Consider the following 23,380-nt stretch of genomic DNA (forward strand, 5'->3'; position numbering starts at 1 on the left):
TAGGAAACAATAACATTTTAATAAACATTGCTTTCATTCTAAAATATCCATTATAAGTTACAATATTATTGTGAAACATTTTACATCTGGGCAAGGTGTTCATCAAAGGGTCTGTTATAATCTATCCTATCTACTTCCAAGTCCTTGACTAAACCATCAAACACGTTCCATAATCTGCTCTGAGAACTATCTGACAGATGTAAGCGGTTGCCACTCAGGCACAAAAAGTCTAGTACAGGGCCAAACATTTGATGAGATTTTCTGAATCCTATTATTTCTTGTGCTGTCTCAACTAATTCAGCTCCTTTTACCCAGTTATATCTGGAAAAAGATAAGTTTCATTTATTATTACAGATTCAATATTTTTATCATTAATTTTTATAATACATTGTAGTAAAGAAGTCTTTATTTCATTTTAGTACTGCAGTATAGAAATTTATGTACCAATATGCAGAAACATAGGACCGTTCATAACTGTGATCCATTACACAGTATTTCCATAGTTTTTATGCTAATTTCTACATCATTTGGTCTCTGAAGGAGAGTTGTATCATTAGAAACCATACCATAATAATAAAGAAAGGATATGGGGTATCCATACATCTTTTATATTAATGATACATACCCAATGTTCAGACTACGAAGGACACAAGGATTCTGAGCACAACAAACCCTCTTCAATAGTCTACATACAGTTTCTTCTGTAAATAGTCAAAGTTAATTTATAGTTCATCTAAAGTCATTAGTTTATTCATAAATTTGATAAACATAAATGTAACTAATTTAGTCTTATTTTTAAATTATTACATCTTCTTCTTTGCAATTTGATCCTGTCAATTTCAATATCTTTTGACTTGTAAGGATTTATCTCCCTTGGAAGATATCAGATTAAATTCAGTTTGATTGATTGGGTATAGATATGGTTGCAATTGATGTAGGTTGTCTCTTCTTGTTAAAACAATAGGTTGAGTTCTAGATGTCTATAATACATTTTAGTGTTGAGGATGTTTTTGAATGTTATCTCACTGAGGTATTTGCTGAACTATAATATGTTTGTCCCACACAGTCTTAAACAAACTTGTCCTAACTTAATACCTGTACATCAAGGTTAAAGGCAATTCTGTCCATGTAATATAATGTATTATACATCTAACCTCAATAAATATTTATATATTTACTGTATCAAAAAATTTCTTTTTTAATTTCAGGATTTTACATACTTGAGGTGCTAGTAAAAGCTTAAACAAACTGATTAAATACCTGTTGCAGTAATTTTAAAATACTTACTTAAGTGATTATTCTTAATAGATAATTCTCTTAAACAGGGATGCGTCAAAACTGTCTCCAGGAAAATATCACTGTCAACTGAAATGAAAGATATAAATTAAAAGATGACAGATCAAAAATACATTTTATATCTGTTTTCATCAAATTTTCACAACACTTATCACTGTTAAATTTTAAAGATTTTTAAGGCCAAAGTTATGAATTAGTGAACCAAATCCTTTAAACAAAATAAAGTAAAGGTTCTTAAGTTATTGCACTGAAACAACTTGAGCTGCCAGTCAATCAACGAACAAGACCAAAATCAATAACACATTGGAAAACCAAGTAAAAAATGGACTTCCCCGCATGGATGTATATCTTACCACTAGTTACATTATCACATTATCACATCCTGTACAATGACTGAGATGAACTTAGAAGAACGTTTTAATTAAGACTTTGATGGATCAAGTAGGTCACTGTAACCTACTTAAACTGGATGACCTAGGGTAACAGAAACATATATCCACTAGTTTACTTGATTCTACTGTGTACAAGAGAATATATGTCAGCAATAAAGGTTCAACTGAATTAATTCAAATCAATTTTAAACATTATCAAATTACAATTTTGGACAGCAAGCCTTTAATTTGCACATGTTAATGAAAAAAGACAAACAAAATTCTCTTTAGTAAATTAGATTATTAGATAAAACACTGTTATTAGTTTGTTTTTAGATCAGTATTAACTCACTGAACTGAAAAACTTCTACATTACAGAGGTTAACTTTCTTCAGAAACACAGGAAGAAGTGTCCTCTCTTCAAGAGGCTGACAGAAGTGATGAAACTTTAAAAAGAAGAGAAAAACATCAAATTAAGTAAGACTCGCAGTTAGAAGATATTTTGTTTGTTTGATTGTTTGTTTGTGTTGAACTACAATTGCAGGGCCTTTGTCTATATTTTGCTATGTGATGAATTTGAACTCACAACCTATTGATGACTATAGATGTGCTATACGGACCAATCAACTATTGAGGCCTCCTAGGTATGAAAGAAGAGGAAACTTAGAATACAACAAAGATGATTGAAAAGGCAAGGAAATAAGAAATTTAATCGTAAATTCTGACTGTTAGATGTTGCTTACCAAATTGACATCTAAGACGACTGTAGTTTAGGACTAATGTCTGTAATCTCTTGTTATTTGCCATAAATTTAATCAGCTCTGACTCTACTTCATCCTCCCTCACTTTATTTCCACTTAATCCCAAAGTTTCTAGCTGACATTTTTCTATAAAACAAGATAAGTAAAATAAAAAATAAATACACATATTTTCAAGATTTTTTTTTTATAGAAATGGAATCGATGGTGTGATATGGTATTTTTATGAAGACAAAGGTACAATAGAAGTGTTCTTGTACCTGAGTTTTCCCTAGTGATGGATATTTGAAAGGATCAGTGATGACTTATCTATAGTGATCGTTGAATTTCATAAAATATTTTGTTGTTATGCAACAATGATTTGCAAAAGTCGATTAATTACTTAATTTTTAGGAGAAGTATCCTAAAAATTAGACATTTTTGTTCTAATTAACTTATAAATCCTGTATTAATCAGTTGGGTATATTTGATCAATAGGCAACACCATACTTTAAAAAGTTTTTGCTTTGCCAATTGACTTTTGTCAAATATAAATGTTCGATAATCAAATAAATTAAACATAGTCAATTGGAACATCCTCAACAGACATGTACTCCAAATGTGACTTAATCTGAATATTAGTGCTTCTTTCATCAATTCTACAAATTCACAATACATTTCTAAAAAGAACTCCCTTTAACTCATTCAAAATGTAAATGTTGAATAATTCAAAATATTTTTCAAGAAAAAATACAGAGAGAGATGCATAGGGTATCCCAAAAATTGCAATATATATATACATCAAGCATCAGTTTTTATTACTTTCGCATTTTAGTTTTAGGCATTTCTCAATTTTCCAGAGGACAATTGTCAAATAGTCTTGTTTGGTGTTATTTTTCAATAAAAAAAATACTTTTCACTTAAATTTTCCATTACTTAATTCCTCCTTCAACCCCCTCAAATATGTGTGGCACAGGCATTTTTCTTTTCTTTTTAAAAGTGTGCAGAAAACTTAATACCATGATGAAATAGTTGTTACACCCAACTGAGGAAATTACAACTTACCTGACAAGATTGATAAAAGTTTCAGGACTTGGTCTTCTCTTAAGAAACATCCATTTAATTTAAGGTGTTTAAGAGCTGTATCATTCTTCAAATGTTCCAACAGCAGGGAAAATCCAGAATCTAAAATGGTTGTCATACTCAGATCTAATCTCTGTACTCCACAAATGGGTCCTAAAAATGTGAAAAATAAAATTGAGATCTAGTATTGTTCTGAGTCAAAATTTATTTTCTTGCTATCTATAAACATTATTAAAGGAGTATGAAAAGTTTGCCTGCAAAAATTACCACAGGATTATTTCAGACATGAATGTATTCAAGTTAAATGACTATTTTTTTTTTATTTCATGCTACAACTATAATTTAGAACAGATTGTGCCTATATTTCTTCAGGTAAATTTTAAAAACAGATATCACCCATCCAAAGCTGAATAGAGCTGTCCTATTGAAATGCATATAGGCAACAGATATCTTTTTTCTGAGGTCAGGTCAAACATGTATTGTTCTGAGTAGAAACAAATTGGACTGTAACAATTGCTTACTTATGATATTTGGCAAACGACAAATCACACACTATTACAAAAGCATTCTAAGGTATTAGGTTAACAGAAAGTTGCAGTGGATGTTTAAACACAGCAGCAAATAGTTTGTGCACATCATGGATAAGAACAAATTGACAATTGGTTTGCATCTAAATTTGAAAGACAGTGAGTTCTGAATTCAGGTGACAAAAATGACCAAATGTATGTAAATAAATGCTTAAAAGGTAAAAATTATCTATATAGTTGCATTTCATATAGACAAATTTATATACATTTCTTACAATGTGTATTGAAAAATTACAATTTGTTACAGTCGTCAAATAGCATATTTCAAAGTGAACATAATTTTATCAAATACAATACACAATAACACAATGCACAATATTTGTCCCAAATCAATATACATACCTTCGATAGGTACAAAATCATCTGCAGAAAGTGACTTTAGACAAGCTTGGAAATCAAGCAATTCTAATGGTCTATGTGATATATTTTTTGTTTGTGAAATTCTGAAAAATCAAAAAATTATTTTATATATGCAATTAATTCATCAAGACTGGTTAAATGATGACCTAACAAAATAACACTGTTATGATCTAAATGTTAGTATATACATTTTTATTTTAGATCTTTATATGGTGCAATTAGTTTTTTTTTTTTGTGTAACATATCATTCATATGCATTGACTAATTAAGACTTTCAGTATACATGTATTAACTTTACTGGTTTACAGTTGAATTAGATTCTTATACAAAGAAGCCATTAAGGTTACACAAAATCTGTAGATTCTTAATTTTTTTCACTGGTCTTGATGAGATAAAAAGGGAAACTATTCTACACATGTTCTTGTATAAAAAGTGAGTAAAAATGATAACTTATTAGTAAAAAGTTTTAAAAATTACAAAGACACATCTTCTCGTATAAAAAGTGAGTAAAAATTATAACTTATTATCAAAGTAAAAAGTGAAATAACAAAGACAACTTTCAACAAGCTAGCTGTTATACCTATAATGAGTTCTGAATGTATGAAGTAATCTTTCGAAGAATGTCTGGTGAAGGTTAGCATCATCTATAACTAAATGTGTCAACTGATGGCCCTCAAGTTTCTTCACAATATGGTTTACCATATCCTCTGACTCGGCATCTGTATTAAATACATAGCAAACAAGTGATTATGTAAGACAGACACAATAAAATTTAGTGTAAATGACTATAGCAGTCCCAACTGAGGTATTTTGTCTGTTTGTCTTTTTCTTTGTTTGCCATGGCATTATCAGTTTATTTAAGATCTATAAGTTTAACTGTCCCTCTGGTATCTTTTGCCCCTCTTTTAGTATTTATCATCACAGAACTTTTCAAATAAAATTTTAATACATTTGCATGTATGCACCTACAGTAAAGCTAATGTCTTGCAACAGAATTTAAATCCAATATAAGTGCATTTGATTTCAAACTATCAAATCTGGTAACAACATGTTCTTAAAAATTCAAGTTTTCTATTGAATTCATTGCTCTGAAAAAAAATGATTACAATGTAATTTAACAAAGCACCAAACAGGACAACAAAATTTAAATTAAAAGCTACAAAAAAATGGTTCTATTTTACCTGTATCAAATATTGCAAATTTTGTTAGGGAAGTCCAATGTGGCAAAACTTCAATCAACACATTTCCAAAGTCTTCTTTACAATGTGAATTTGTATTCAACATAGCAAATGTTTTAACTCCTTTTAAACAAACATATGACCCATCTGGGCAATAAAATTCTCTTGAAATTGATGGATTTTTACTAGGTATTGGTGTCACTGCTTCGTCAAATAAATCTATTTCATTACTGGTATCCATTTCATTACTGGTATCAGGTTTATGTGTCTTATCAAATCCTATATCTAGGTCTTCGTAATATTGATCCAGCTCTGGATAATAATCTGGTTTATTTACTTTCTTAGCAGTTTCTTTTGTATCAAATTTAATGTTGGGAATATTGTATGAGGTAGATTGTTGATCTTTGCACAATTCATGTTCTGATCCATCAAAACTGTCAAAAGTGGCATTTTCTATCTGTTCGTTTCTTCTTCTAGTCTTTTCAGCTATTTCATTATGATTTTCATAATGTATGCCAGCACAAATTTGCATTAGGTCACTTAAGTTATCCCTATTTAATTTGACCATTGAAAATACAGCATGAGTAACCTTTCCCTGGTTTATTAAAGTGTGTAGTAAATGTTTAATACTATCATAATATTTATCATTTACAGCTTGTATTTGAACTATTTTAGTTACTAATTTTAAAGCATTTAAGATATTATCATTTCCACATATCCAGCTACATTGTGTTCCAATAATAGTTAAAGTCTCGGCATATTTTGAATATTTCATGAGATCTTGGTTATGTAAGTTTAAGTCATTAGGATCTTTTACTACTGCATCTGATGGCCAAGGTCTATTCATCTTATGAAGAGGACAGTGAAATAGAGATATTGGATCTGAAAAAAAAACAAAACAATAAGGTAAAATTCATACTGACATAATATTATATATTTGTGAACATTTCTTGTCAAATTAGCATGCAAAGATCTTGAGTGAACCATTGGTTAACTTTTTACTTACAGATCTTAACATCTACACAGGTAAAATAGTTTCAAAGTAGTTCTTTATGTTGAAACGCAACAGAATCACAATAACAGAGTAATTCAAATGCATACCAACAGTGTTTAAAGTCATAAGAAACCTCAAATAAAAAAACAACCTTATGTACATATACTTTTTTCTGAAGAAAATTCTTTAATTTTTTCATATTTAGAAGAAGTTTACTTTCCAGGAAGCAATTCCCCGACAAATTTCCTCAGTGTGACCCATCTAGTAAAAATCCAGTGATCGCAATACGCATGGATGTCCTTAAAATAAACTATTATCTGATTGTTCATGTTAAACACGTGCTCAATATCCATGCTTTTTTGTTGATTGTTGACAAACAGGTGACAATCGTTAAACTTTGGCTTCAAAACTCGAACTTTAATTATCTGCCAAATTTTCACAACACCACTGACCGATTGAAAAAAAATTGACAATTATACGAAATTTATGCGAAAAAAATGATAAAATCATGCACAGAAGACTAAGTTTATGATTTTTGTATGCGTTGGTTCAAGAATTGGAATAACATTATTTTTCACCAGTCACTCGTTTTTTATGACTTTAAGTTAACTGACAATAACTGTAGTTTTAATGCCTACCGACAATTCCAAAGTTAAATGAAAATAACACTTCAGTTTGAATGCCTACCAACAATGTCTTAAGTTAACTGACAATAAAAATGTTATTTAAATGCTAACCAACAGTGTTTAAGTTGATTGAACAATAGCTAAGAATCTCCAAAAAATATTTTTGTAGATAGACCAGCTTAGCATTCTCATTTAATCCGGTCTCATGGAAAATATTCATTACAATCTGTGCTCTGGACCATCTTCTTTGAACATGAAGATTCCATATCTCATCTAAAATTAATGCTGCAATCAAAGGAAAAATTTATTTACACAATACCAAATATTCTTAATGATTGATTGATATTAAAAAGTTAAAAAAAGTTATAATTTTACAGATGTCTAAGTTACTTAAAACAAATGAACTAAAAAAAACCAGTTAAAATCACTATCACTTGAAAATTACAAATGCTTATACATACACACAATGTATTAAACTTAACCATAAATTTTAGGGTTTCTGCAATTCTTGTCTGTGTGGCTGATAAAAGTTTTTCGTTCATTTTTTTTATGAGTTAGTTTTCTCATTCGAATTGTTTTACATTGTCATTTTGGGGCCTTTTATAGCTGACTATGCGGTATGAACTTTGCTCATAGTTGAAGGCGGTACAGTGAACTATAGTTGTTAATTTCTGTGTCATTTGGTCTCTTGAGGAGAGTTGTCTCATTGGCAATCATACCACATCTTCTTTTTTTATATTTCACTTAAAGATAACATTGAAGTGGATATGTCTTTTTTTTATTTATTGGTTGTTGTCACATTATAATATATCATGTGCATTTTTATTAAGGTAGAACTGCATTATTGTAAGAAAATCAATAAAAAAAGTCATTTACACTATGTAGTTCAGTGTAATACGTTCTGTTGGTGTCTGACTTGCATTCCAAGTCAATGTACTGTTTACTTGCTTATAAAATATTTTATAAATCACCAGAGTGCTCCTTACCATTGAGATTATGTGGATGCTGCTCTGATAAAATGTAAAGGTCATGTGCACTCAGGTACTGTAAAAATTTCTCTTGAACATGGCATGGAAGTGCTGAAATTCAATAAAACAAAGCATCTTACCAACAACATCAAATCATTTATTGATAAGAAACCTTTATGAAAAATTCTAAGGCAGTAACTTTTAACTAGATATAGTATCTGAAATATATACTGTCATGATATTTAATGGCCATAGCTAGGAGTTCCTGTATGTTGGATATTTTTTTGAAAATCTAGCTCTGTGTGTTGGTCTGGTACTAAGTTAGTAATATGCATGATTCATTTCAGGTAGGAACAATTTTTTTTTTATTTCTCAGTCCATTTCTGAATAATCCTGATTTCACAGTTTTGTTTTCCATTTGCTGTTGTTTGAATTTTTTTAAATATTTTTTTCTCTGTTATAAACACAGCTTAATCAAAATAACATTCCAAATGAAGTAAAACTGTGTTCAATTGTATACAAGTATGACAACAGGACTATCACATATACTCTCATACTGACACTGCATCAAAAACAAATATTAACCTTGCAACATTACCTGTAATACTGTTTAGTTTGAATATTTTCTGGTGGTCACCAACAAAGTCAAGAGCTTGTTGAAACAAAGATTTCACCATTTTCAAACTGTAAAAGAAAAATAATAATATGACATTAAGTTTACTATACATACTCAAGCTACATAGAGAAAAATCAACAATAACATGGGGTTAAAAAAAACAACCTTTGTTTACTGCTCTATGGTCGGGTTGTTATCTTTTGTCACATTCCCATTTCTTATAGAATTCTCAATTATTTTTTCGGAAACAAAACACTGATGATGCCTTTACTCCATTATTCTGACTTGATCCCCAAAAGCATCATATCCATACATTATCATTTACAAAAATTTGACCAGTTGACAAAAAAATAATCTTTGAAACTAGTATTTCCTGGTACATGTGATATAATATTGCTAGTAAAGACCCTGAACACTAAAAGCTAGCAGTTCTATAACTTATCCCTATTATTTTCAAAGTACATGGATTAGCCAACAATATCATAAAATTGGAAATGGAAATGGGTAATATGTCAAAATAGCAAAAACCTGACCAAAGAGCAGACAATCACTGAATGCCACCAATTGGTCTTTAACGCAGCGAGAAAATCCTGCACCCAGAGGTGTGTCTCAGCTAACCCCTAATTCAAAATGTGTACTAGTTCAGTGAAAATGGACATCATACCATAAAACTTCATAATTTATTAATGAACTAAAATTAAAAAACATACAAGACCTACAGAGGCCAGAGGCTCCTGACTTAATGGGACAGGCAAAAAAATGTGGTGGGGTTAAACATGTTTTGTGAGATCTCAACCCTCCCTCTATATCTGTAGCCAATGTAGAATAATGAAACGCACAACAATACTCACAGCTAAACTCAGTTCAAAAGATGACCATGTCCCATGTCAGAAAAGGTAACAAAATAAAGTAAGCAAATGACAATGATACATAAATTACCAAAGGACTACAAGCAGTTACCAACAAACCAGCTCCACACCTCAATTAAACTTATTGAAAGATTATGTATACTGATAATTCATCATATGAAAATCGAGCACAATCCCTGTCGTAAGGGGTTTAGTATCATACCATCATGAGAAGAACATACATGTATCATGTCAACAACTGGTTTTAGAATAAACGTATTTATTTCTGATGCAAAGACCCTATTAGAGAATCAGTATTAATACCAAAATATGCCATCCTTAATGACCTGACAACAGTGTCATATCTATATCCTTTCTAAATAATTCTGTTTAAAGGTTTGTTTAGCTTTTGAGGTGAATGTAGATATTTTTGTGCTTTGTAAAGAAAATTACCATTATTACCATAAAAGATTGGATGTGAATTAAATACCTGAAGGTATAAGCTGTCTGCATGTTAATTTATATTTACATATGATGTTCTTGAACTGATGTTAAAACTTAGTAAATGTTTTGACTAGTTTGTGATATCTAAAACCCTGCTGTGTGTAATAATTTGTCAGTAATACAGAGATTTCTTTCAATAAGATAAAATACATTGTTACATACATGAGTGAATCGAACAATTTGAGATATATATAAGATGTAGATTTTGAGGTGTAAATACAGCCATTTTTGTCAATTTGTTCTGATGAACAATCTTCATGATAAACATCCACAGGCCTGAAGATGAAGCTCAATTTATATGAAAATTTCAGTGGGACTCTGTTACCTTGCACAATTGGAGGCAACTCTCATTGTACTTAATTGATAACGCCTTGTAAGAGATTGCTTCCCTTTGATACTTCATCTGGGTTTATTTTACCATGTGGTTTGAAGCAAAAGAGCATGTTCCAGCCACTTTTTATTATGTAATTGATGTAATTTTTTTTCTTTTTATTGTTAATTTTTTCTAATTACTTTTATTATTACCCACATTGGGGTTCAGGTGCATATTAACACTTTGTTCATTGTAGCTTATTGATACCATGCTTGGTTATAACTATATTTGAATGCATTATTATATAATAAACATGATAAAGCACCTTTAGCCAAACACTATTAGTTGTCAATTGTTACCATTATGTATGCATGAATTGGTGGATTAGTGGCACAGCTTTCCTTTGTGTGTTAATATGAGTTTTTATTGGGTGCGGGTGTATAGATTTGTATATCAACCATATTGAATTTGAATAACAGTGAAAAGTTAAATTTATTATTGTCAGAATATCCTTGAAAAACAGTCATTAACAAAACGTAGACAACATTTATATTTAAATAATTAACATGTATATAAAATTCCTGATGACAATTTGAATTAATACTGATTATAAAGTATCTATTTGAAGTATCTATTTGTTATGTAACATGCCGACTATAAATAAAGCTTTGAATTGACTTATAGGTTCATTGGGCCGGGTGTAATTTAATTGAAATACAATATTGCACATATTTTGTTATACCAGAGACATATATACACAATAAACATATATGTATTGTATTGTATTGTATATAGCGCATTAGCCTCCGTACTATGTAGGAGTGTGTCAATCTAGAAGTTAGAACGGCGATTCACACCTGTAGAAAGAAAGAGAAAGAAAGTTTATCTTTGTTGGTCTTTAAAGAAGATTGTTAAAGGTCCTAAATCAATTTTACAAGCCTGTGCTGGTGTGCCTGAGGTCAAAATGAAATATGTCGAACAATATACGGTACGGGCTGGTTGGGTACGAGTTGGATAAGTGACGAATTGTTGTGTACCAATATTAATGATGATGTTTTTATCCAGAACCCTGTCCGATAGCCAGATAGCAAATGGGGATATCGTCAACAGATAAACACTACTTCAAATAATCGTATTTTCTCATTAATACTGCATGAAATGCGTACAGGGTAAAGCCATCGGTGTGTTAAAACTCTCAAGAAAATCTGACCGACTTTTCTTTCTTTTCGGTACTCTCCTGTGTGGAGGACAAAAAGTGAAAAACTTAGAATGCAGACGTTTCTACTTTCAGTTTTAATATTCACATGTTATTTTGAAATTTATGGTTTTAGTTCCGCTGAAAATGAAAAGCAGTATTGTTTAACGCTAAATAATGAAGTTAAATGCGAGAACTTGTCAAATATAAAACTCTCTCGGCTTGATGGCCACGAGGTACTGTTAAATATGTTGGCATAAAAAGGGGGAGTGGTCACCTTACTCAAGCCAGGTTGCATGACCATAGAAAAAAAACCAAGCCCTATGGTATCTGCTAACTGTTGACATGAACTGTTTCACATTAGGAATTAACTTGTATCATTTGTTTTTTCACCATGATAAATTTCTGCTAATGTCGTGTAATGTCTAATGACCTTAAATTATGGCAGTATGGATCTGCAACACTTGTCCCGAAATTTTTCTACCCTTGAACTATTGATGTCATACAACAATCACTTTTCTTTTGTGATAAGGTGTATAGACCTATATGCTCATTGACTTTGTGGATCTGTAACACTTGACCCAAGAAATAGCGACACTTAAACTATTGACATATCATACAAGAATCATTTTTCCTATGTGGTGTTAGAAATTCTCTCTTGCAATGTCATAATTTTACAGGAACTTCTGTGATGTCAAGTAATGATGGACAAATAGCCATAAGGTGGCCTTTTTTTCTGGATTGGGTATCCATTAGAAAACCAGCTCTAAACTTCGTAAAGTGAAATAATCGGGAAAATTGGGGGTTATTTCCTCTATTGCTGGAGATTTGATTCTCATATCATGCGACTGCATTGTCTAAAGATGAAAATTGCCAAACAATTTGGTATTGTTCCTTGGAAGACCATTTTTAATAATTTAATTATCATGAGAGTCGACACCTTCGAGTATATTTTAAGTATTCTTATTATTATGATATATATTATAAATATATCTGTGCGACATTACATAACTTATTTTAAATATTTGGTACTTTTCAGTCAGGTCATATAGAGAACATCAGAATTGAAGATGGACGACAACTAGAAATGAAAACCCTAAGTCTGAAGCCTTTGATATTAGGTAATGAATTACAAGGTTTTGTTATAAAATCATATAACCACAACTATAGATCCGTCCATGTATATATCTATGAACAGTGTTGTGTGTACGTTAATGAGACAGTAACTGAAGACAAAAATAACCTTAATGCAGAGGCCACCAGTCATTAAAATATGGACACTTAGAATATGAATACATTAACAGAAACAAGAAACTTACAAGGGACTAGTGGTACAAGTTGGAATTCTTGTGTTGAGTGAATACATTGTTTGAGAATTGCTTGTTTTTGGTGGTTGGTTTGATATATGTTTTACTGTGTTAAGGTAGCACAATACAAAGATTTTATACCTCCAATTCCCCAGTTTAAAAATGCTGTAACTTTTTTTATAATGCTTGAAAATTTATAAAAGTGGTACTTATGGATAGCTAACATATTACTCCTTAAAATTAATGCAATGTTAGTATTATACAACAATTATGTAATCAATTATAATGTTAACTGTGTCTACAAAATTTTACAAGAAATTTCCACTTTCAATTGAAATTAGCTTCTTCATTGTTATTCCTAGAGGGTTGATTTTATTATATGTTGTTCCTAGAGCCATTATCTACAAAAGGGTGTCTCAGATTTGGGATAGAATGTATTGATCAAATTTTACACCTAATCAAACATTAGCTACTTTTATGTGGTAAGGATGTTTACACTAATTACAGATTTATGAGAGAATGTAATACGATAGCGATAATTTGACACACCCTATTGTAGCTCCTAGTGTGTTGATTAAGATTTCGTTAAAATTTCCTGTCTAGCTATAGACATGAAAGAGCTAAATCCATTCAAGTGAACTGACTAAGATTTTGCCATTAATTGCATAATAATTGATTACATAATGATTGCATAATGATTGCATAACAAAAATATTGCATTCATTTTAAAGATTAATCTTTTATCTATCTATATATATACCTCTTTTCATAATTTATATGCATTTTAAAGGTTGGAGATTGGAATTAAAAAAATCTTTGTATTGTGCTACCTTAAATGTTTTTTTGGTAATTTATATTAAACTCTCAATGTCTTATAATATCCAAATGTCTTTGCCAATTCTATGTTAGAAAATTGTCATATATAAACTCATCATAGATACCAGGACTAAATTTAGAATATACGCCAGACGCGCGTTTCATCTACAAAAGACTCATCAGTGACGCTCGATAAAGGATCATACATTATTTTAATATTTAAATAATTATCTTTTATGCTTTGATTATTTACAGAAATATCAAATTTTCTCACCAAAGAAGAATGCAAACATCTGAAAGAAATGGCGATAGAAGAAGGTTTGCAGTCAAGTGAAACACATAACTGGGACAATAGTAACAGATTTATTTTACAAGACAAAGATAATGACAAAAGACTTAATCTAGAGGAGGTAAATATTGCATACTAAACATTTGATATAAAGATTTTAAAAAGGGGTATGATTGAAAATGTGACAACTATCCACCAAAGAAAAAAAACCTGCATGCATGTTACAGTCTTCAATGGCAAGAAAAGCCCACATCACATGGTGTGCTATAAAAGGCCCATCAAAAGCAAATGTGAAACAATTCAAATGACACAACTCAATGCTTCATATAAGTAAATAACAATAATCAAATACATTTATGATATATAGCAACCAGAAACACATTTTAGTAGTTGTTGAAGTCTGATTTATATCATGGAGCTCTTGCTATTCTAATTTTGGCAAGTACATGTATAGCAAATCTAGCTTTTAATTGGTTTTTGTCGAGCCTGTGACTTTTGTCTCAGAAAGCTCGATATAGGGATAGTGATCTGGCGGCAGCGGCGTTAGCTAACTTTTTAAAAGCTTTATATTTTAGAAGGTGGAAGACATGGATGCACCATACTTTGTATATTGATGCCTCATGTTACGAAGTTTCCATCAGTCACATGTCTTTGACCTCATTTTCATGGTTCAGTGACTACCGGAAATAAAAGTTAAGATTTTTTGTAATGTTAAATTCTCTCTTATTATAAGTAATAAGATAACTATATTTGGTATGTGCGTACCTTGCAAGGTCCTCTTGCCTGTCAGACAGTTTTCACTTGACCTCGACCTCATTTCATGGATCAGTGAACAAGGTTAAGTTTTGGTGGTCAAATCCATATCTCAGATACTATAAGCAATAGGAGTAGTATATTCGTTGTATGGAAGGATTGTAAGGTGTACATGTCTAACTGACAGGTGTCATTTGACCTTGACCTCATTTTCATGGTTCAGTGGTTATAGCTCAAGTTTTTGTGTTTTGGTCTGTTTTTCTAATACTGTATGCAATATGTCTACTATATTTGGTGTATGAAATGATTGTAAGGTGTACATGTCTAGCAGCCAGGTGTCATCTGACCTTGACCTTAGTTTCATGGTTCAGTGGTCAATTAAAGATTTTGAGTTTTGGTCTTTTTTCTAATACCCTATGCAATAGGTCAACTATATTTGATGTATGGAAATATTTTATGATCTTTATGCCAGTCAGGCAGGTTGTATTTGACCTTGACCTCATTTTTGCAGTGCATTGCTCAGTGTTAAGTTTTAGTTTTTGGTCTGTTTTCTTTAACTTATAATTAGCAATAGCTCAACTATATTTGTTGTATGGAAGAATTGTTAGGTGTAAATGCCTGTCTGGAATGGTTCATCTGACCTTGACCTCATTTTCATGGTTCATTGGTCAATGTTTTAAGTTTAGTTTTCTTGGTTAATGTTAAGTTTATTTGACAGTTGTAATAAAGCTTTATATTTAGGACTATCAACATAATACCAATGATTCAAGTAAAGAAGGCGAGGCATTTCAGCGTGTGCACTCTTGTCTTTTTACAGTTAAATTTAAAGAATAATTCACACTTTAATGAACATTTTTATTCTGTTTACAGATGAAGTTAACATTGATGGGTGGTTTTGATGTACACTTAAATAAAGAAGACATCTTACTAATGTAAGTAGAACAATCTGTGGATGGATTCATGTCAGTATTTTTTATTTGAAACTTAGCCACAAAAGTCAAATTGCAAAAACAAATTGGTACTTTTCATCCTTTTGGAATAACATTAAATTTTTTAAAAGATTCAAAGTATTAGTCTGTTTTAGTTCAGTAAAAGTCTCTTAATCTCCTGTTAAAAAAGTGGGAGTTTTGCATTCCTTAAAAGTTATATAACCACTTTGAATTATCATATTATTTGGACATCAATTCTTAATATTGAAACTGTGCAAAACTCCACAATTTGAACTGACAAAACTCATTACTGAGTTTTTCATTTATATTACAGGTCTAAATTTGAAATCAATGTATTCTTTTTATTACAGGTACAAAGAAATAAAGATAGACAAAGACAATGATGGTTTGTATATATAAAGAAAAATATAAAATGTATTTATAAGACTTGGCTTAGACCGCAATGCTTAAAACCTTTAAACTGTTCCAAATAAAATTTAATTGTAAAAAACAACAATGATAAATTTAAAGCAAACCACATAAAAATTCTTTTCAACTGTATTCAAGTCATCAAAAATAAAGTTCCAATGATACACATTACTAACTTCACGAAAAAGAGTTTTCTGTAATTATACCCCTGCTTTGAAAAAAAGGGGGGTATACTGTTTTACCTCTGTCTGTCCTTCCGTCAGTCCGTCAGTCCATCAGTCCGTCAGTCCGTTAGTCTGTTAGTCAGTCTGTCCGTCCCATGAATATTTTTCGTCACATTTTTCTCAGGAACTACACTACCAGGATTTCTGAAATTTGGTTTCAGGCTTGATATAAGTCAGCTATACCGTGTGATGCGTTTTCAGATTCATCACTCAACAACTTCCTGTTTACCGAACACTTGTTTGATTTTACACATAATAGCCAAGTTGAAAATTTTTCGTCACATTTTTCTCAGGAACTACAATACAAGGATTTCTGAAATTTGGTTTAAGGGTTAATATAAGTCAGCTATACCGTGTGATGCGTTTTCAAATTCATAACTCGACAACTTCCTGTTTACCGAACACTTGCATATTTTTACACAATTAATATTATCCACTTGCGACGGGGGTATCATCAGTGAGCAGTAGCTCGCAGTTTCACTTGTTATTGACTGCATTTAGTTTATCCATGTACTGTCCAAACATTTTCACAGTGCAAATAGCACAGTTGCAGTATAAACTATATTACAATGTGTGTAAATTCAAGGGCTATTATCAAGTTCAATTGACACTAGAAGAGATATTCTTACAGTCTGAAAGCTTCAAGATTATGAAAAAATCATGTACTGTATAACAATTGTAACCCCAATTTGAAGTAATTTTCCCAAATGGCAGATGGTAGATTGGGAAGAGAAAACCTAAAAATCATCTTGCAATCCTATATTAATATTAAACTTTGACTTATAATATGGTTTTAAGTTTGTGCTATTTTTTATGCCCTCGACGTAGCAGAGGGGGCATTAAGATTTACCCTTGTCCGTCTGTACGTCCGTAACTACGTACGTCCCAAAGTTTGTACCACAAAGTACAGATCAAGTTTGAATTTTTTGGGTGTCCCTTTTTATTGTTCTAGAGTTATGCCTCTTTACAAATGGAAAAATTGCTGAATATTTCGTTTTCATTCTCTAACTTAAGTTTGCCTCAACCAATTGTTATGAGACTTTCACACTATTTTTATTACCCAAAAACTCAGATCAAGTACAAATTTGGATAGCTTCACTTTTACCATTCTTCAGTTATGTCCCTTACTCACTTTTTATGATATGCAAATGGGGGCATCCCCCATTTATTTCCTTTTACAATGATATTCTTTTCCTTTTCTTTTATAGAATACATAACACAATCAGAAATGTCAAGCTTTTCACCAAAGCATTTTGAACGTTATTTGAATACCTTTTTGAAGACACATCCAGAGAAGCATTCCCGTTACAGTAGACAAGTCTGGCTCAAACCAGATACCTCTGATGATGAAGTGTTTAACAGAATTATAAACAGGTAAGACTCACAAAAAATTCAAGTATCAGCTGACATTTATTTAAGTGTAGGTAGGAAAAAGTTCAAAGTAATACCGTTAAATAGTCATGCAATAATTTCATAATACAAATTTAACTGCAGATCAGAACTTAAAGTAGAAATTAAACAAAGATATCATTCTTTAAAATCATTGTCATAAATTGTTATATTTATTTGAAGATAAATGGAAGGTTTTGCAGGCTAATATCAGGTAACAGGCCCTTGAATTTGAGAGCATTTCATTTGTGTTTCTGATTATAATGTTGGAGTTTTTTCAAACTAGATTAAACAAACCTAAGTAAATCAATATAAGGACATGGAGATAAACATTTAAGGAGACAGCAACCTATGCTAACAAGAGATGCAACATAAATTTTTAAAGACCTTGCCTGGCTGTACAGCCCTTGCAAGGTCAGCTGTCATACATAGTCATGTGCACATGTTTTAATACTTCAGGGCCTCTACTTTGGTTGATTTACCTGTTGAGTTATTGAAACTAAGTGATTTCCAGGTAAGGTTTTAGATTATTTTCAGTTTAATTGTTATTATTTAAAGTAACGGCTTCTTCTGCCAGATAATTGTTACTAACAACAAACTGATTATACTGCCATGGATTTGGAGCACATACTAAACCACCTCCTCCCCACATATGATATTTGCTGTATCACCCTCGACTAATATCATCCCTTGGGCTGATATTGGTATCTCGGGATGAGATTGCATAGGATATGGGTTTTGCCATGTATTATTCTCTATATAATAAGTATTGAAATTTTATAAATGTGCCAGTTATTTTGATTTAATTTTTTCATCTACATCTACAAAATGTGAGTTTGATCTGTAAACCATCCTTCATTGTAGTGTATTGCAGTCCTACAAATATTTTTTAAATGGCTATTGTAGGTTGTGAACTATGACATTAAAGGTCATTACCATGCACATTGGGATTCGTCTGGACTAGACAAAGCAGCACTGTGTTGTGATAAAGTTAGAAAGAATAATTGTAGAATTTGCAGGTAAAAACTATTAGTATAACAGTGACAAAAACTCTAGATTTAATCCAATAAGATAAAAGCAAGAAAGATCTATTAACTTGTATTGCTATCAACACCAAATCTATGTTTAAAAACCTTTGTTTAAAAGAATTCTTTGTTTCTGTTTTTAGTAGTTCATAGGAATTGACTCTGACAGAAACAACTTGCAAAATAAGCTTGATAAAATTGATATTTTTTTTTGTTTTTTTAATGTCCAGTGACAAATAATACTTGCATATAAAGGACAAGAATAAATTAAGGATACATCCAATTAAAAGTCCTGCATTTTGAGTTGTCTGAGGTGAAGCAACAGGAAATTTGGACCACATCTGGAAAACAAAAATATTTCCAATAGTGTCTTGTTTTTGTCCCTTGTAACAGGCAACATATGAACCTTTCAAAGAGTTGATGCAATGCTTTTATTTAATGATAGGCATTGATTAGAAAATAAAATTTGAAATAGGTAAGTATTATGAATAATTTACGTTTTAGATGAAATTTGATATTTGTTACTATTAACAATGGATCATTTGTTTTTAGATACATGACAATATTTTTCTATCTGAATGATGTTAAAGATGGTGGAGGCACAGCTTTCCCTGTGGCAAACAATGAAACAGTCGATTTAGGGGTATATTCTTTACATATGTTATGTTATAGCTTTACTATTTTACACAATGTCAATTTTCATTTGAACCTTGTTGTCTTGAACTCTGTGCTGTGCCAATATCACAGTTCAGCTATTTTTTTGTTCCTTCTTAAATTAATGTTTGTACTTTCAGTATGCAATTTTTAATTGTGATGAGTTGACCTTTGTTGACTAAAAATATTACTAAACTATTGTAGTTTGAGTTCCTTGAAAGAAATATGACCATACTGGTAATTTTAAATTCTTTCAAACAAGTGTCAAGTTTTGAAGGAAAAAAAAATTATGCTAGTTTAGAATACTCAGTAAATATTTAGACTGACATATAATACTATGAGCATTGAATATGACGTACCAGTATTTAAAAATTAGGTGTTTATATAGCAATCAACAATTCATGTTAAGTGTTTCACCTAGATGAGTGAAAAATGTATTTCTCTTCCTTAAAAGATATTCCTCCCCTGGATAATACTGAAAAATTTAAGACCTATACTGAGAACTTTGTTTGAAAATAAAAGAAGTCATTAGAATTCGAAAGGCGGCAATTTAAATTGATATCAAAGCCAACATTTCATTTCTTATCACAACTTTTATCATTTGTTTTATTTGTAGTTAATTAGTTATTATTATTCATGTTTAAGATATTTTTCCAGGAAATTACAAAACAAGAGTTGTATAACCTGAATGAAAAATGTGGATTGCCAGGACTGAAAGTAACAGCTGAAATGGGGAAGGCAATAATCTGGTACAATCATTTTGTTAATCAAAAATCTGGGTGGTTAGGAGAACAAGATATGCATACTTACCACGGAGGATGTCCAGTGAAGAAAGGGGGAAAATGGGTGGCTAATTTCTGGATCAAGGTCACAGATGACAAAGAGGATGATCTGGCTAAAATGCACAAGTATCAGAAGTTATTATCGAAGAAAAAGAAGAAAAAAGGAAAAGATGAATTGTAATATTGTCATATATTTTGGCCATCAGTTTTTGGGGTTATCAATCATTCTATTTAATTTAAGATTTCAGGTCAGTTATATGGTCCCACAGTAAGTGTTTCCTTAACTTCAGTGCCTATCTTCTGAAGAAGATTATTTTGTTCCAATTATTTTCAAAATCTAAGTTACTATGCAACACATTTAATTGAAACATTTTTTATTATATCATTTTGAAAAGCATTTAAAGTTTTATTGAATATTTGAATTCAGTACTTCAATCCTAAGGTTTTGTAGAGGATGTGATGGTACAGACATATATCACTGGTGGTCTATCTACTAACTAACTAACCCTAACTAGCTCTTACTTTCCATATATTATGGTTTTTAAGTGGTTAGATGGAATACCTCATACCCTACATTTCTACATTACTATTTTAATAAAATAGAAATAAATTAGAAATACTGCTGTATTATTGATGAAAGAATGAGCCAAACTTTTATTATGGTTAATAAATATCTAGTCCTTACGTTTATCACATAAGTGCAATAAAAATTATTTGAAATCCAGAAAAGCCAGTAAGTTTATTTTTGTTATCTATTTATTCTTATAAAGTTATTTGAACAGCTTATGCCTGCTTTGTCTACAAATTTCTTAAACTTCAGTTCCTGGCCAACCCATGTTTTTTTCATGTACAGTCAGTTAGGACCAAACCTATTTTTTTTGTGTGCAGAGTCTGGGATATTTAATGCTTTTTCTCATTTGATTTTAATGACTTAAACAAAAACTAGAAATTAATTGTTTTGTACTGCCACCTAAATCAATGAATGTTTGGTTTTCATATTAGAAATTTAATGTTCCCATTGAATGAACTTCATTGAGAACAATAGCTTTTGCATTTATTCAATGGGACAGTTCATGATTCAAAAAAAATAAATACCAAAACAGGCAGGTTCTGATTCTGGGGAAAGGTTTCATTTGTTTTATAATAAATAAAGGGCCAATCCCAAAAATGGTCACCTAATTTGATATTATGGTAAATTTCCCCTTTTTTGTGAAAAAATTTGCCTGTATTTTCATTCATGTATTTGAAATTTACAAGTTTAAGGGAACAGATGACCACACTTCAAAATTGTTGCTGGTGTATCATGTTGTAGACTTTTTCTAATTTGAATGTTGATCAGGGTTAATTGGATTTTTTTTTTTTTTTTTTTTTTATTGTTTTTGTTTGCACTTGTTAAAACTACATCTTGATGATGGCACAGTTTTTAAATTGTTATTGTATTGTCTTGTCTCAGTCTGCTTTTTTGTAATTTTAGATATGGTGATTCTAAGATTTCAGTCTCACCTTGATTATGAGCTGTCCTTTTTGTCGTTTATATATATCTTTATTCTTGTTAACCAAAGTACAATGGTACAGAGACATATACAAATAAATGAACATACATAATATAAATTTTTAGATATAAATGTAAAGTAGAGACATAAAGGAGTTACCCAGGAGATTCTAGGCATTTCATAATAGTTCTTGTAAACTTACACATATTGTTTAGTTCAAACAGGTTGTTGCTATTCATTAGGGCTTGAAATTTTAAAATATTTGGTCTGTTGAGAAAATGATGCTTTTGTAGCATTTATCTACTTTTGTCTATTGTTGAGCCGAACATTCTAAAATATAATGGAACTTGGCGCCAATATCACTGGAATTGCACAAGGTACAAATACAATTTCTCTCTGAATATTTTGCCATCTAACAATTTCGATAGGAATTTTTGTGTTCAAAGTTCTAAATCTACATAAAGAAGCAATATTAGGTATGAAAATAGATATTTTTTTAAATTATAGAGTTTTATATTTATAATTGAAAAAATTATGAGAAAAAAACTACCGGTAAGTGTGTCATTTGTTTCAGGATTGTAAATTAATTATGATGTTGGTTTTTTTTCTCATTGGCTAAACTTTTATTAGTCAGCTGGTATTTTATTAAAGGCATTTATTTTTATGTGCAATGAAGCTTACCTTTTTCTAGTCAGAGTGTTGTATTTAAACATTTTTAGTCATGATAAAATTTTGTAAATCAAAAAGCAGTTTACATTAGAAATTTTATATGTTATTACTTTTACATTTTGTTGTATTGTGATCATTGTGAAAATAAATACATTCCTCTCTTTACTTATGATTTTCCTGGTTTCATCAAATGGCCACAGACAATATTTTAAAGTTTTCCAGCCACTGTGTGGTCATCTGTTCCCTTAAACACTTGGAATATTTATGTCTTCAACACTTATCGGTAAGAAAATGAAACTACTTTTTTTGTAGGAGTAACACTTACCGGTAAGAAAATGAAACTACTTTTTTTGTAGGAGTTGTTGACAGTCTTGATATGAGATACACAATACTTCAACTGATTAATAAAAGTATTTGCTGATATTTTAGTAATCTTCTTTGGAACTGCTGACCAATACCATATAACATATTCAAAATCCTGTCAGAATAGAAACCTTAAATGCCACCTGAAAATTAATACTTTATAAAGAACTGAATGGATGGAGGTAGTTTGCTTGAATGTAATTAAGAAAGGAGAAAACAATATAAGGGTTAAATTTTACAGCCTAATTTTACGCAGGACGATTGTTTTACTTACCCAATTTATCATTTAATCACGGTTCATAGAATAAGTAACCAGTATTTTCACAGGCTGATAACAGTTAAATTGTTATGAGCAGTCCTGAAATAATATTATCCATGGACCATCAGTTAAGATAAGTATTGCAAAAAATCTTTATTTGCACTCCATTGGATGAAGAATTTGTTATCAAAGTTAGATGAACCTTGTCAGACATGTACAGGTTACTATTCTATACACTAAATATAGTTGACATTACTCTTAAGAATCTAAGAAACTTACATTACCACAAAAACAAAACATTATCATATAAAATAAGGTCAAGG

At 30.7% G+C, this 23,380-nt stretch overlaps 2 protein-coding genes across 2 annotated transcripts; one reads left to right on the top strand and one right to left on the bottom strand.

The window, feature by feature from the left end:
- LOC143046248 (uncharacterized) lies at window positions 1–11,721 on the bottom strand. The gene is made up of 12 exons (XM_076219303.1): window positions 11,621–11,721; window positions 8,799–8,884; window positions 8,219–8,311; window positions 7,344–7,517; window positions 5,616–6,494; window positions 5,015–5,153; window positions 4,417–4,517; window positions 3,470–3,640; window positions 2,411–2,554; window positions 1,288–1,365; window positions 626–701; window positions 1–321 (listed from the first exon to the last, which is right to left on the bottom strand). The coding sequence occupies exons 1-12, from the start codon at window positions 11,623–11,625 to the stop codon at window positions 81–83; spliced, it is 2,187 nt and encodes a 728-aa protein (XP_076075418.1). The 5' UTR covers window positions 11,626–11,721; the 3' UTR covers window positions 1–80.
- On the top strand, window positions 11,720–20,791 carry LOC143046251 (transmembrane prolyl 4-hydroxylase-like). Its single transcript, XM_076219317.1, has 10 exons — window positions 11,720–11,912; window positions 12,716–12,797; window positions 14,055–14,209; window positions 15,712–15,773; window positions 16,142–16,176; window positions 17,632–17,797; window positions 18,272–18,326; window positions 18,719–18,831; window positions 19,390–19,480; window positions 20,149–20,791. The coding sequence occupies exons 1-10, from the start codon at window positions 11,751–11,753 to the stop codon at window positions 20,452–20,454; spliced, it is 1,227 nt and encodes a 408-aa protein (XP_076075432.1). The 5' UTR covers window positions 11,720–11,750; the 3' UTR covers window positions 20,455–20,791.
- Window positions 20,792–23,380: the final 2,589 nt, after the last annotated feature.

The sequence above is a fragment of the Mytilus galloprovincialis genome, chromosome 1 (assembly GCF_965363235.1).
Source record: "Mytilus galloprovincialis chromosome 1, xbMytGall1.hap1.1, whole genome shotgun sequence".
Lineage (NCBI taxonomy): Eukaryota > Metazoa > Mollusca > Bivalvia > Mytilida > Mytilidae > Mytilus > Mytilus galloprovincialis.

What these genes read in the sequence shown, in the direction of transcription:
- LOC143046248 (XM_076219303.1), bottom strand. An exon ending in GCATCCACATAATCTCAATG is followed by an intron (nt 7,518 to 8,218) that starts GTAAGGAGCACT and finishes CTTTGATTGCAG; the next exon opens with CATTAATTTTAGATGAGATA. An exon ending in ACATTCAGAACTCATTATAG is followed by an intron (nt 4,518 to 5,014) that starts GTATAACAGCTA and finishes TTGATTTTTCAG; the next exon opens with AATTTCACAAACAAAAAATA.
- LOC143046251 (XM_076219317.1), top strand. Translation starts at nt 11,751, where the DNA reads ATGCAGACGTTTCTACTTTCAGTTTTAATATTCACATGTTATTTTGAA. An exon ending in TCTGAAGCCTTTGATATTAG is followed by an intron (nt 12,798 to 14,054) that starts GTAATGAATTAC and finishes GATTATTTACAG; the next exon opens with AAATATCAAATTTTCTCACC. An exon ending in ATGAAACAGTCGATTTAGGG is followed by an intron (nt 19,481 to 20,148) that starts GTATATTCTTTA and finishes ATATTTTTCCAG; the next exon opens with GAAATTACAAAACAAGAGTT.